The sequence below is a fragment of the Chiroxiphia lanceolata genome, chromosome 21 (genome assembly GCF_009829145.1).
Source record: "Chiroxiphia lanceolata isolate bChiLan1 chromosome 21, bChiLan1.pri, whole genome shotgun sequence".
NCBI classification, from domain to species: domain Eukaryota; kingdom Metazoa; phylum Chordata; class Aves; order Passeriformes; family Pipridae; genus Chiroxiphia; species Chiroxiphia lanceolata.
Genome location: NC_045657.1, coordinates 2235715 through 2250585, shown reverse-complemented (window position 1 = coordinate 2250585; position 14871 = coordinate 2235715). Strand labels below are relative to the sequence as shown.

Here is a 14871-nt window from a genome sequence, read left to right as displayed (position 1 = left end):
GAGGAGGGCCCCAGGAGAAATGCCCCAGCTGCTTCCCAGCACTACAGACACCACAGAGGGGCCAGGGAGTCGGGAACAGTGACACAGGATCTGCTCCCAGCTGTAAATACTGTCAGGGTGTAGACTGGCTGTAACCAAACCCCCGGTGCTGCTGTGGATGGTGTTTGTGCCTGTCAAAGGAATTTCATGTGAATCTCGACTTGCCAGGCACAAATCCAGCCGGGATTTGTGGGAATGAAAGGGCAAAGCACCCTCACAGCGCTGTGAGAATGAGTAACAACAGGGGGGCTGCTGGGCCACTGCAAAATAAACAACTTCTCTATCAAGTTGTCATCTAGGTGGGGAGAATCCACTCAGCCCGAGGGCTGGAGCCCTGTGGCCTCACAGCTCCACGTTTTTCACAGGTTTATGCTCTCTCCACTCAGCTCATGTTCAACTCAGCATCTCCGAGGCCGAAGCAGCACTTTCAGACACACGGGGGGCTGAGGCTGTGGCAATCCAGGAACACAGAGGTAGGTAGCTGTCAAAGCTGTCATTGATCTCAAGAAGTAATAATCAAACATACCATACAAAAAGGTACAGCTCTGGAACTCCGAGACTGATGTATGCAAAGAAAAAAAAAAGAATGTAGGGAACTGGGCTATAAAAACCTTGTTTTAGTGTCATCAAGTGAGCCATTAAATCAGAGGCAAAGACTCCATCTGCACACCAGGAGCTGTTTGTCTAGTGTGTCAGTGCTCAGGTTCCTTAGCTTGGCTTTCAGGTGTCTACTTATATTTAACACCCAAAGGGACATTAAATATCAAAAACAAGTGAAACACACTCTGTGGAACTCTTACAAAGCCTCCTCTTCCATCATCCCCCAAGCCCCATGGAGAACGTAAGGTGAAGAACTGCCTGCAAGAGCTGAATCATCTCTTGGAGCACAAACATTGCCATTAGGTGACTAAGACCAAAACAACCGTCTCTGCTTCTTGCAACTGATGCTGTTATTAAACACCAGACAAGTCCCTTCGCAGCCCCTCATGCTCTCAGGTCTGTGTGAAACCCTGCAAAAGGCTGGTTGGAATAGTGGGGACCCTGTGGAGACCTGGGAGTGCTTTGTGTTCCCAGAGCATCCCCTCTGGGGACTGGTGGGATGACACTGGTCAGCTCTGAGCCTTAAAATAAAACAAGTGTCTCCGTGAGGGCACAGGGAATGCCTTGTGGAAAGGGATGTTGTGCCAGAAAAGCTGCCTGCCTACAGGGGGGTTCTGACCTGTCTCTGGAGCAGGAGGCGTTGAGTGAAAATTTGAAAACCAGTCTGTGGGAATCAACCCATCTTTTGGGAAGAGCCTGAGAACTGGGGGAACCAGGGGGTGTACACTCTGCAGGGAAGGACAGGGCACAGCACAGAACAACCACACAGACATCTAAGGCAGGTTGAGCTCAAGTTTTTATATCTGAACAAATTTATATTGAGAAAAAAACAGTTTTCACTGGATTTTCCCCATAAATTCCATCCATCCACCCTCTCCTGCACCATCTCCTGAGAACGGTGCGTCATCCGAAGCCTTCACATTCCCACGAAGCAGAGTCAAGCAGAACTGAAACCAACCAGGCTCTGCTCCCCCTTCCAAATGTTCCCAGCATTGGGAGGGAAGCCAGGAGGCTTTAGGAGATGTTTTAGGAAGCTGTGGGTTCGGCTGCTCCTCTCAGCCTGCCTGCCCCGGGCACCTCCTGCTCCACAGCATCTCCCACTGCCCTCTCCTGCCACCTCTGCTCTCATCCTTGGATATGGCAGGAGTTCAGGGCCCTTCCTCTCAAAAAAAAAAACAAAACCAACAAACCCAAAACATCTTTCAGTCTGAACACTCATAGCTTCAGGGTAGGTCAGGTTGTCTACAGTTACTGGTACATCCCTGCTCCTGTAATGAGGTTTGTTTGGACATAAAATTCAAGGAAAATGTGAAAACATCTCACATAAAGCAAATTATAGCCCTGTGGCTCAGGAAAACCTGCTTTTTCAGGCTGTTTCCCTAATTTACACCCACAGGATTGTGCAGGGTTTCAGTGCAGCTGTAGGAACAGCATTCCTACCCCCACTGACCTGTCTTCAGCCACTCCAGGGTCCTGAATTCCCTCTTCTTCAGGAAACTCTTGGCTCTCCCTGGGAGTGAGGATTTCCCTGAATGAGCTTCACTTTACCCATCTGAAAAGTGAGACAAGGTCACACATGAGCTGCTGTGGGTTGCATTTCCTTGAATCCTGGGTTTAAAGGTGATGGAGGGATGACCCCCAGGCAGACTCCCTGGAACTCCCAGATCAGTTACTTTACCCTTCAGGAGGCTTTTCCTTGCTGTTCCTCAGCTTTCTCCCAGTGGGACTCAGCCAGGCTCTGTGGATGAACAAAATCCCACATCTGAGAGCTGCCTGTGCTGTGGTTGGGGAGTGTTAATCTTATAGATGTGGTATCAGAGTTCCTGCTGCCACCACAAAGCAGAGCTGAAGAAACGACTTGAGCAGTGCTGCAAGCACCATGCTGGGCCTAATTGCAACAGGGATGATGCACATATGGGGTTTATTATTATTATTTTATCATTATTCTAAGGACACACAATTTTTAATATAAGGGGTTTCATACACTAGTATTTATTTGCTCATTAAATGGTTTAGCTGGAGCCAGAAAATCTTCAGAGGACTTTTTTTTTTCCCCAGGATGGGCATCTGGGGTGGCAGTGCTGTATTATTGTACATGAAAGGTATTTCCTTATTGGCTTCTTCCTTCAGAGCACACGCTGAACTGACACTTCCCGTGCTGACAGCTCAGCTCCCCAGGCTTCAAAGCACAACCTCTGGGAGGATTGCAGAGTGTGAGGCTGCTCCGGATGAAGCTGCAGCCCAGCTGACACACAAGCTCTGGGAAAGGAGTTTTCCCTCTTTTTGGAAAGCCTAAAGCACAGTGGGATGTGTTTGGGGGTCTTTCAGAGGGGCAGGATGCACTTCCAAGCTGTGACCACATTTTGAGGAGCTGGTTTCTTCTGTAGTTCCTTTGCTCCCTGTGTTTTCCCAACACAGCTGGGAGAGCTGAGGGGCTCAGCCAGAGCTGGGGGATTAACCCTGGACACCCTAAGCCAGAAATCAAAGCTCTGCTCCATCTCCCTGGGTCATTTGGCTGATCCAGGCTCCCCTAGGGGTGCTTCAGGGAGGTTTGGAATGGTCAGAGCTAAGCCAAACCACAGCGACACTGTGTTCTCCTTGCTCCCTTTCACCTAAGGATGCAGGAACAGAAACACACCCTGACCTGTGAGAAATCTTTCCAAAACCAAAAAGAAATTATGATCTCTCTGCTCCCACATGGAGGCTGGAGTTCCCAGTTGTGCTGATGAGGACTGACACCTCCCACCTCAGTTCCCCATCAAACAGCACCGTCGCCACCATCCCCTGGGGACCCACAAGCCCCTCTCCCCTCAGAGCTCTGCAGGCTCCACAGACCCTCTGCCAAACCCAACTCCCCCCCCTGCTGACACCTCCATCCTGTTTGTGGTGTCTTTGGCACTTCCCCCTCCAGCACTTCCAGTCCCCTGCAGCTCCCCAGCCCAGTCAGCTCCAGCACAGCCCAGGCCTGAGCCAACAGTAACACATGGAAGCTCCTGGAAACTCCAGCACAGCCGAAGGCAGGAGCCTGTCCAGGGAACAGCCTGGCCCAGCAGCACCCACAGCCTCGGGGTGTCCCCCACAGCCCCCACCAAGGCAAACTCAAACAAGTTCACACCCCAAACCTCCAGCTCAGGGGGTGCAGAGTGCTCAGGGCAGGGGTCTCCTGCCCAAGACTGGGGAACCACCACGAAATGGCACAGCTGTAAAACACAACCCCAAACTCCAGCAGCAAATGGCAGATCAAGAGCAGCTTCCCAGCAGTACCAGGGACTCTTTTACCAAGTGAGCCCCAGCAGTGCCTTCACTTATTGCTGAGACCCCACCCCAAGCATCAGAAATTAATAAAGGGCAAGACCAGGGGTTTGTTCCCTTTGTTTTATGCAGCTGCAACACGATCATCCCCTGGGATCATCTTTCCTCCTCCCAGACAGGTGAGGGGAAGCCACAGCCTCCAGGTACGGGGCAGTAACTGGATCCTGCAGACCCAGATACAGCCACTGCCAGGCAGGAACTGCCCACACAGCCCCTGCTGCAGGCACCAGAACCATGCAGGTAAGTGCTTCAGCCTCCTACAGCTTTCATGGAGTGGTTTGGGGTGGAAGGGACCCTAAAGATCATCTTATTCCACCCCCTGCCATGGGCAGGGACACCTTCCACTAGCCCAGGCTGCTCCAAGCCCCATTCACCCTGGATTCTTACCCTGCCAGCTTCCACAGGGCAGTGTGAGGCCATAGGAAAGTTCTCCTTCAAGGACACATATTACCATGACAGGTCCTCTAAAGCAACCTCAGGCCTTCAGCATCAGGCTAAAAATAGTCAGCAAATACTAATAACAAGTTATTCCCTACTATTGCCACACATGGTAATGTCCCTCCCAGCTTGGGATGTCGCTGTGCCACGTGAAGTACATTCCTGTAGATTCTTTCAATTTCTAGGAGAAAAAGAGCTTCAAATTAATAAATGCAAAGACCACAGTCTAAAAGTTGTGACTGCTTTGCACAAATATATTTTAAAATGGAGGAAAGCCTTTTTGTTTGAGTGGCAGGAGAACTGAGTGTCCATGTCTTCTCTTCCCCAGCCGACACTGTGCAGGCTCCGGACTCACCAGTGGTGCTTCATCCTCTTTAATGTCCTGCTTTTCCACGTGCTGCTCTTTGGGGCAGATTTACTGGAGGAATATTTCCTGCATTCCTTTCCTCTCTCCTACACTGATGCAAAGACTCTGGAGATCAGGGAGAGGGCCAGGAAGCTGGACATGGATCCCCTAAAGGCCAACCTCTCTCACACTGTCAGCACTGCAGTGACATGCTCGGACCAAGAGGTGTTTTTGCTCATCCTCGTCCACAGCAGCCCAGAAAACAGGACAAGGCGCGACGCGATCAGGCAGACGTGGGGCAACGTGACGGACAGCAGAGGTTACACCGTCCTCACTCTGTTTGCTGTAGGAAAGGCAGCTTCAGAAAGCACCCAGCTGGAGATCAATGAAGAGGCTCACAAGCACAGGGACATTATTGAAGGCTCTTTCATCGATTCCCCGCAGACACAGACACAGAAGATGCTGCTGAGCGTGGAGTGGGCAGTGACTTTCTGTCCCCGGGCGAGATTTATCCTCAAAGCAGATGAGGATGTGTTTGTGGGTGTTCCAAGCCTGGCTGGGTACCTGCTGAGCTTACCACAGCTAGAGGACATCTACCTTGGGAGGGTCGTTCATCAGGGAGTGCCTGACAGGGACCCCCAAAGCCCTGCCTTCGTTCCCAGCCATCAGTATCCCGAGGAGTTTTACCCGGATTTCTGCCACGGCAGCGCCTTCGTCATATCCCAGGACGTCGCCCGCAAGGTTTACGTGGCTGCCAAGGAGGTGCCACTGTCAGTGCCCCCAGATATTTTTGTGGGAATCTGTGCTAAGAAAGCTGGGATCACTCCCATGCACAGCTCCCGCTTTTCCGGGGGGAAGCACATCAGCTACAATCGATGCTGCTATAAATTCATCTTCACCTCTTCCAACGTGAAGGAGGACGAGCTATTTAAAGCCTGGGAGGAAACAAGCAGTGGGGAAGATTGTTCCTTGCTGGAAACCTACTACAGCCTGGTGTCCTGCAGGGTTCTGACCTACATTGACAAGTTCAAGCAGTTCAACTTGGACAGAATAAAAAATGAGGTTCTTCATTTTGTCAATTAAGGTTTAGCTTTGGCGAAGAAAGGCTGAATTTTCTTTTAGCAGCTGCTTTATCCTGTAACATTCAGTAGAAATGATGCCCTCCCAAAGTTAGGTCTCCTCCCTTCAACAGCAAATGAATTCCCAGAGCTACAGTGTGTGACAGCAGCAAAACTGGATGTACTCTATGTAAGTACCTACAAGTGCATGCATATAAGTAAAGTAGAGTATTCCAAGATACTCTGTCTGTCTCCAGTGTTTTTCAGACTTCTGAGTCCTCAAAACACCTTCTCCATTTTTTATCCAAGTAAGGCATCACCGACTTCCAAAGAATTTTGTACCAAAGGGGAAGCTTTCCACCCACAGAAGGAGCTGCTTCTGAGCAGGCTGGTTTACAGCACTAGGGAAAGGGAGAGGAACAGACACTGAGCCAGCATGGAAATGGCTCAGGGAGATTCCAGGCAAGAAATCCAACTTGCCTGTTAAAGAATCTTGTATTTCTGTCAGTCATGGCATCACAGACACACTGAGAAGGCAGCTCCAGGACATGGCAGCACACTGGAGAACAGCACCAGCAGCAAGGTCAGAACAGATTCACCAGCAAAACTGGTAACAACAACATGATTCAAAACGTAAAAATTACCCAAAGCAGGAACAAGTCCCAGAACACAAAACCCATCCACACCTCCCTCCTCCAGATAAACTCTTCCATGTCCACTCTTCCAGCAGCAGAAGGACCAGCTGGTCAGGTTTGTCCTATGACTGTGAGACACCCACGTACCTCTGACAGCCCCAGCTACTCTTCTCACTGGGATTAAAGGATTTGGAGGTGTGTTCCCAAGGACCCACAATTCTGAAACACCAAGTTATTCTGCTTGTTAACTTTGGCCAAATGTTGAGTTTTGGTTTGGGGTTTTCTGTGTGGGTTTGTTTTGTTCTTTAAACTAAAAGTTTAGCATGTTACCTCAATTCTCCTTCTCCAGCATTCCATTTCTGGTTTCTCCTCCATTATCTCCACCTGTTACTTTAAAGAGGGGATGACAGAGACACTTATATTTTCCATTTATATCAGACACAGCAGCATGTAACCCAGATGGCAATGTACAGCATGGGCAGGGAACTGCAAGTGAATAATAAGGGGGAAGTGTGTGATCAATTGATCAATGTTGAGCTCCAAGCTCAATAAAACAAAGCATATGTGCATACATAAAAAAAATCCCCTTGTTTGGCATCTCTGCCTATTCTAAAATATTGTCTTTGGCAAATGTACTATGCAAAGCAGATGCTAAAGACTGAGCACACAGAGTAGCCTTCAAAAGCAGCAGCTGAAAACACACATGGAAGAGACTCATGAATTGCAGAAAAGGTTTATATATTGATTTCTTTTACTGAGGTTTGTAGCATATGGCTCATACAGAGCGACCAGCACACAAAGCCACCTAAAACAACAAAGTTGAACTGCCCAAAACAAGTGCAAAGTACAGACTTCTATATTCTTTTTTCATTTCCTTGTCAGTGCTTTGATGTTTTTTTTTCTGGATGCAGGACTCGTGAAGCTCCACATTCTCTATTTACAAACAAGACACTGTGGTACATTTCTCACCAGCAGATAGTTTTGGGGCACATTTGGGGTGAAAGCAGCAGCAGTGTCATGGAGGAGGACAACTTTTTGTCCATCTTGGAGCAGCAAGGCAGATCACTCCTCTCAGACACTCAGCAAACATGAAGGGATCCTCCCCAGCTCCTCTGAGCCCACTTGCACTCCTTGGCAGCAATTTTTGGCAATAGCAGCTGCACCTCTACCTCCCACATGCAAGGAGAGAGCTCCTGCATGACTGGATCCTCCTGCTTCCTTGGCAGCTCAGGGACATGGGGTGAGCAGTGCCAGAGTCATCCCTGACTGACACATCACTAAAACAAGCCCCAAAGCAGTAATTCCATGGTTTATTATGCTCCCCCCTCAGTTATTCCTCAAATATGTCCTCAACAAAAATAATATAAGCCTTTGATATAAAGTACACTGTGGTCTCTGTTTATGGACAAAGACACATCTTGATTCTCTCCCACAGTTATCTGATATTTTCAAAAGAAGACTCCAGCTTCTTAAGGTACATTTCCACCCTCCTGGTTCATTCACACCCTTGAACACAAAAGTTTCATGTTCTTACCCCTTTAACTTGGGCAACTAAAATCATACGTTTCTTTAAATAACACTTAAAAAAAATGTCATCTCTGTTAAAAAACGGTATAAACAATTAAAGATTTGGTTCTGAAGTAGCTTTGCAGTGCTACAGCTCAGGCTCCTTTTGAGCCACTAAACTGAGCTGCCACACCATGTTGCAGCCAAGGGAGACAAAGCTCCAGTTTGGTTTGATCCACTCCAGCATTGATTTGTTTTCAGAAGGGCTACAAGGTTTGTTTTTTAAATCCTCAGCATAAGATGTAAACAATATTTAGGGTTATTTATTCAAGCAAGATTCACATCCAGCAGATTGAGAACAGAAGAGAATCCAGTTCATACTCCCTCATGTGGACAGAGTGTGGCCTATTCTCAGCAACAGGATTCTGACAGGGTAAAGAGTGTGTTCCATGCAAGTGCCGATTTTGGCAGATATAAAAAAAGAATTATTAAAAAAAAAAAAAAAGAAACTGTGGCAGCATCTGAGGTTACAAACCTCAAGGTGTTTTGGTGTTTGGTTTTTGCCTTTTTTAACTGAACTGGAACCTACTGAGAAAACACGATAGAAACTCCAAATCCAACAACAATTTAACCAACCACCAACAAATTCTGCAAAATCAAACCCAGGGAAGTGCAGCAGTTGGGAAGTGCTTACCTGGGTTGTCTCATGACAGCACACAGGAACTTCTGCCGTGACATTTATGGGGAAACATCGAATAGGCTTTAATTTGCTCTCATGACTCATTTCAGAGTCAAAATATCCTCACATTCCTTTAAAGAGACAACCTAAAGACACCCCAGTGTGGAGAGTCTTTACACCTTGTACCTCAACCCCTGTTTCAGGAACACATTTTGCAAGACACCAGTGACATTATTCTGCTCCTTCCACAGCTGTGGTAGAAACTGCCTTGACATAGTAAGGGCCCTCCTGCAGGTAAGCCCTGAGCCTCAGGTAATACTGATTCCCAAAGATCTCTGCAATTGTTTTGGAGTTTACCAGGGCCTTCACCAGTTCGTATTTAGCATCCTTGGAAGCTTTGTCAGGCTCCACAGATCTGTCCACAACGTACTCCACAAACCCCGGGCTGTGCAGCATCAGCTTCTGGGCCCATGGTTGATTTGCAATGGCCTAAAAACAGGAAGAGGTGTGGGAGAGGGGAAACATCTCATTTTAATCCCCCAAAAAGCAGTTACACAGTAGGTTCTTCGGCAAACAGCCAAGGAACAGGAGAAATGAAATGAGATACTCGTTGCACACAGTGGTTCCACAACTCAAATCAAGCAGCAGGGTCTAACACTGCACAATAAGTACAGCTCAGTGCTGATCTTCAAAGTTTGAAGGGAATTATCACAGCAGTGCCTCTGGGATGGAGGCAGCACCCTGGAGCACAGCTGTTGCCTTTTTTAACCCTCTCCAATTTACTGGAGACATTACAGACATGACATGTCTGCTGCCTTCTTTAAACGGGGATTGCAAGTGGGGCACAGGCAAAAAGGCCTATTTCTGACCACTTCTGGGCTTCAGCAAGAATTCTGGGGCATTCACTTTAAAAAAAAAAAAAAAATCAATAAAACTGAGACTGAAGGGCAACATAATTCACTCCCTGATCTTTAAAAGCAAAAGGTACTTACAGTGAACACCCGTAAAGCCCCACAGTGGAGGTCAGGGAATGGCTGAGTGCTGATGCTCCTGAAGAGTTCCAGGGGCTGGCTGGACAGGGATGTGAACCAGGATTCTGTCATCCTTAAAAGGTCTTCTGTCTGCTGCTCTGGCTGCACAAATCACACCCAAAACCCAAAGAGTTTGATTAGGATTAGGAAAAGCTTTCAGGTTTTCAGTGTATGCTCAAATGGTTTGCTCACTCCTGCAGAGCTCCACCATTAAACCCAGATGGCTGGATCTAAGGAACACTCAGGGATTAGAGCAGTTGCCACCATCCCTTTAAGGACAAGGATATTAACATGTTTATTCCCATTCCCTTGTCAATGAAGTCTTGACTTCACGTTTTATAAACATTTCCTATTTTATAAACATTTCAGAACACCTGGTTTCTTACAAAGTCAACCCTTGAGCAAACAAATCAGGGAATTTCTAAACAGCAAAATCAATGGCTCAGAATACTAGAGAGCACCACTTCTACCCAAGCCAGAGGCTTTGGAAGATCTTCTCACAATTACTCAAGGTATAACAACAATTTCATTCTTGTAGATTTAAAGGAAATAAAGAACAAACAAGCACTAACTTACAGGCAAGTAAAGAAGAGATGAAATGGCATCCAAGCACCGCAGCCGTAGCTCTGTGGGGGCATTCTTGGCCTGGTGCCCTATTTTGCTCAACAGGTTTTGGAACCTACTTCCTTTCAAAACAAAAGAAAAGAAAAGTGCTTCTAATTAATTGAGCCAGACCTCTACAGGAGTACAGAGTTGCCCCTCAGTCCCATTAGAAATGTATTTTTTAGGTAAATACATTTTCCAATTCCTTTTACACCAAATCAATCCACTCTTGGATCACACTGAGAAAGTTTTATTATAGAAAAAAGGTACTAACTAGTTTTCTGTAAAACCTGTTTGCCTTCCACATTTGATCCCAGGATTCCCAGGGTGTCCACAGCCACTCCAATCATGGTTGGATCCTGACTTTCTGCCATTTCAAAGACTTTTTCCATGAAGACAGGGTATCGCTCACAGATCTGCTGGGGACTGTCTACAACTGCCAGATTCCCAAAAAACTTCACAAATCCTGAGAAAACAAGACCAAAATAAAGCAGTGAGGGGAGGAACAATAACTTCAGCAATGACAAAACTAAATGTGGGATTGTTTTGTTGCTGAATTCGTGTTATCAGTCTGAATAGTGTGTAAAGACAGAACTAAAGGAACAGCCAAGATTTTGTCAGTTCCTTAATTCACAACCTTTACATTCCTAAAAAAATCCTACAGTAACACAAACTTCAAAAGGTACAACACTTACCTGTACTACCTCTATTAATGAGGAATATTATTCATGTGTCGGTCTGCCCTTCAGCATTTTTTATATATCCAATATTTTACATATTGAACACTTTCTATATCCAATCTAATACTCAAAACTTCACATGAGCTTTCAAAAGAGAGTCTGAACAATTGGACTCATTAACAAAAGCAGGCAGTAAAGCCTGTAAACAAGAAGTGCATGATGGTACCTGGCAAATAGAAGCTGGAGAAAGGATCAGACTCTGCTCCAAGGATGATGTTTGAGATTTTATCAATCACTCCTTGCTGAGCCAGGTACTGCCGGCCCTGGGGGGTGTGGGCCAGCGAGGTCACCATCTCTATACAGGTGGCTCTGGAACACACAAACACTTAGTTTGGCTTGGTTTAGAGGGGTTTTGAAGTATTCAGTGATTAAAAAAAAAAAAAAACAAACCCAAAATCCAAACAAAAAACCAAAAAAGAAATCACCCCAGTTGTCTAACATTCCTCCAAGCTCACTCAGCTCTCACTTGAGGTGCAGGAAAGAATTTAAAGTGCAGCCAAACAATTATCACATCATACTGGGGAAGCTTCACCTCGGCTCTCAAATTAATGTATAAAGTATTTTACACTCAAGGAGGTTTAAGAAGAGGCAGATAAAGCGTTTTCCTGAAAAGGGTTTCACAGAACCCACACACAAAGGTGTTTACAGAGTGTTATTTTAAGACTGAACATCAGAGTTTTACCAAGCCCAACATACCTGACCAGCACATCCTCTCCAGTGAGCTCCCCAATTAACTCAGATATTAACCCACTGTTTGCACAGTAATTCAGGGACTCTGCTGACACTGAAGAAATCTCCACAATTAACTGAAAACAAAAAGAAAGGATGGTTTATAAAAACATTCTAATGATAACAATTCACAGTAACGGCCAAATAAACCTTATAATGCTGATTATTGTTATATATATTAAATAGAGAATTTCATGATGTTTTCATCATTAACCCAAAGGTTTGCCTGAAATATGTTTGTAAGGAGTCCCAAGTTTACAGCACATTTTTTTCCATTCACAGCCAATTTTCCCTCTGCTATTCCCATTAAGCCCTAGAATGGCTAAATTGTGTTATTTCTTCTTAACCATCCACCTCTAAACTGACACACTTGGCATCTCTCTCATCTCTTCCCCCTCCAGAACTTTCAGCAGCGCTTCACATGCAGAGGTTAAGAGACCACAGCAGCCATTTGAATTTTCCTTTCAGAAGGTTCACAAAAGCAGTGACAAATGTTGATTTAAGAGCCATAAAGCCCAGGCTGTGCCTCAGACCCCCCAGGGAACTGCAGCCCCACCTCATACACTCGGTACCGAACGATGTCACTCGTGGCCATGACATTTTTCAGGTCACTCAACAAACTGCTCACAAACAAAGCCTCCAGACCTTCTTGTGTCTGGGCTATTCTGGACAGGGATTTGATGGCCTGGAAGCAAAAAACAGGAGCTTGGTATTAAAAATAAACAATCAAAAAAAAAATAAATCCAGTATTATCAGGCTTATGTTCTTTATTAACTTATTAAGTCTAGTTACACGTTAATTTTAATTACAACTCATTTTTTTGTTGATGAGAGCTAGTTGTGGTTATTGTCATCCAAGTGTCTGGCATCAAATTCTGATTCACAATTTCACTTTGGCATCAACATCTACTGGAAGATGACAGTTCTGGGTAAATTTTCTATCACAACTAAGCAATTTCTCATAACACCTTTCAAGCACCACAAGCTCTCTTTCCCTCAGGGAATGGCAGAAGCTCTTCATCTTGGACACACAGAAAAGGTGGTTTGTGCAGAGGAATTACAACAAAGCCCAGCTCACCTCCTTGGCCACTGCAATCTTCTCTCCCCCAATGCAGTTTATTATTTGCCGTAACAGCTCCGGGCTGTTGAGAATTTCTGTAACAGCACCTGGGTCTTCAACAATCCTCCCAACCTGAGCAAATAATTAGAGAAAATAACATTAAAGTGAGTTTTTTCCACTGGGAGGACATTCAAGCACTGGAAGAGCTCCACAGACAGCCACAATCACCATTCTGGGATCAAAACTCCACTGGCCAACACCCTGAGCAGCTGCTTTTAGCTGAGCCTGAAACTTCCAGAAGCCCATTCCAAACCACAATGTTTCCAAACCACAGAAAAGAGTCTTTCAAATCACTGCAAGAAGCGTCAAGTCACCACAGCCTCTTCCTCTTTGCTGTTTACACGATATTGCTTAAAGTATCCCAAATATAAAAAGATTGCTGCTTTTAATTCTTCCAGCACCTGCTGGTGGTGCTGGCTGGGAAAGCTTTAACCAGAAGTTTCATTTACAAGTTGCTTTTGACAGGACAGCTTTATACATTATAACTGAATATCATAAACACACTGCACAGTGTGTTTATGCACAGATTATCCTAAAACGTGTGCGTAAGAGCATAATTCTTGCAGTGCTACGGAGTTTTTATCACAAATTAGGGCATGAAACAGCAGTAAGAGCTGAGGACTGACCCAGCCTGGCTCCACACAGAGCTGGAGGAACCTCTATACCTGGGCTATGGTGAGGATCTTCACGGAGTCCTCGGGGTGACAAAGTCCTTTCTGGAGTTCTTCCCGGAGGTTCTGGATCACGTACAGGGGGTCCAGGGCCTGCAGGAGCCTCTCCAGAATGGAAACACACGCGGACACCTGTTCCCTGGGCGAGACGGAGAGAAAACTGAGCCCATGAGGGCGAGGGGACAAGGCTGTGCCAGCCGTGCCACCTCCAGCCTGAAGGAGCCGGGGAGGAGCAGGAACAGCAGCGAGGGGGCGGTGGGGCCGCTCACCGGTCATTGGCGCTGAGGAGGGCGAAGAGCGCTCCCAGGTGGTGCTCGCCGAGGCGGGCGCGGAGGGCGGCTGGCGGCACGGCCTGCAGGGCGACCCGCAGGGCCCGCAGCTCCTCGAGCTCCGCGTCCCGCCGGGCCGCCCGCTCCAGCAGCGCCGCCGCCGCCTCCGCCATCTTGGCCGCCGCCTCCGCCATGTCCGCGAAACATCGCGAGAACTCGGGCCACCCTTAGCGACGGCCGGGCAGGAGTATCGCGAGAGCTCCACCCACCTTGAACAAGGGCTGGGCGGGGTTATCGCGAGATTTCCACCTCCTTTAGCAACGGCGCGGCGGTTGCTAAGGGTACCTTTCGCGTCCGCAAATGTAAACAAATGTCGGCGCACCACGCCCCGTCTTGGCTCCGCCTGATTCGGGCGTGGTCAGAGATGGGCGTGGCCCTGTTGATTGGCGGGGCGTGGCCCTGCTGGGGGTGTGGTCCCACTGAGGGTTTGGGGGGGCTCGACCCCCGATGTGTTCAAGCTGCATTTTCTCACCTTTGGTGGAACATAACTGGTGTCCTCAGATAACTTCTACAATAGTAAAGAAAAGAATAAACATCTTCTTTCTAAACTATACTGTGTGTCTGTGTTTAGAGAGCTCCTAAAATCGGGCCCCAGAGCAGACCCCCCAGATGGTGTCACCCTTGCGATGGGGGGATCTGGAGGGGTTTGCAAGGGGGGCAGAGCCGGGAGCCCCTCAGCCCTAGGGACAGTTTGGCCACTGCAAAAAAACTGGGAATTTGTTTCAAACCAACTGAGAAAATGTCAGGTTTTCAACCCCTGCACAATTAAATGAAGGAAAGCCCTGCAGAGCCCGGGGGTATTTTCACACCTCCTGAGACCCTAAGGTGGTAACGTGTCATTGGCACCTTCCAGAACACAGAGGGGCAGGTTCTAAATCCAGGCTGGTATATGTTTTACAGCTTATGGGAACTGACAGGAACCCAGCAAAGTTACAGCAGGAACACAATCAAGTTACAGCAGCTACCCAATGAAGTTATGGTGTTAGACAGAGAGCAGCGCTTGGTTCCTCCTTGCTGGAGGTTTTAGGCACAAACA

The 14871-nt window shown here is 47.1% G+C and overlaps 2 protein-coding genes and 1 long non-coding RNA gene across 4 annotated transcripts; 1 reads left to right on the top strand and 2 right to left on the bottom strand.

Annotated features, from left to right (window-relative positions):
- Positions 1–1468: 1468 nt before the first annotated feature.
- Positions 1469–4496, bottom strand: LOC116797094. Its single transcript, XR_004360572.1, has 3 exons — positions 4339–4496; positions 2318–2377; positions 1469–2191 (listed from the first exon to the last, which is right to left on the bottom strand). It is a non-coding gene; the product is annotated as an uncharacterized LOC116797094 (long non-coding RNA).
- A 203-nt stretch (positions 4497–4699) lies between these two features.
- On the top strand, positions 4700–5849 carry LOC116797274 (putative UDP-GlcNAc:betaGal beta-1,3-N-acetylglucosaminyltransferase LOC100288842). The gene has a single exon (XM_032708661.1). The coding sequence runs from the start codon at positions 4700–4702 to the stop codon at positions 5816–5818; it is 1119 nt and encodes a 372-aa protein (XP_032564552.1). The 3' UTR covers positions 5819–5849.
- A 1296-nt stretch (positions 5850–7145) lies between these two features.
- Positions 7146–13969, bottom strand: PSMD5 (proteasome 26S subunit, non-ATPase 5). 2 transcript variants are annotated; one of them, XM_032708321.1, is made up of 11 exons: positions 13776–13967; positions 13501–13645; positions 12794–12907; positions 12273–12401; positions 11684–11793; positions 11154–11296; positions 10522–10713; positions 10221–10330; positions 9606–9746; positions 8971–9102; positions 7146–8359 (listed from the first exon to the last, which is right to left on the bottom strand). In XM_032708321.1, the coding sequence occupies exons 1-11, from the start codon at positions 13946–13948 to the stop codon at positions 8273–8275; spliced, it is 1476 nt and encodes a 491-aa protein (XP_032564212.1). In that variant the 5' UTR covers positions 13949–13967; the 3' UTR covers positions 7146–8272. The 2 variants fall into 2 exon arrangements, with proteins under 2 accessions (XP_032564212.1, XP_032564211.1); XM_032708320.1 differs by lacking the exon at positions 7146–8359 and having other exon boundaries at positions 8432–9102; positions 13776–13969.
- Positions 13970–14871: the final 902 nt, after the last annotated feature.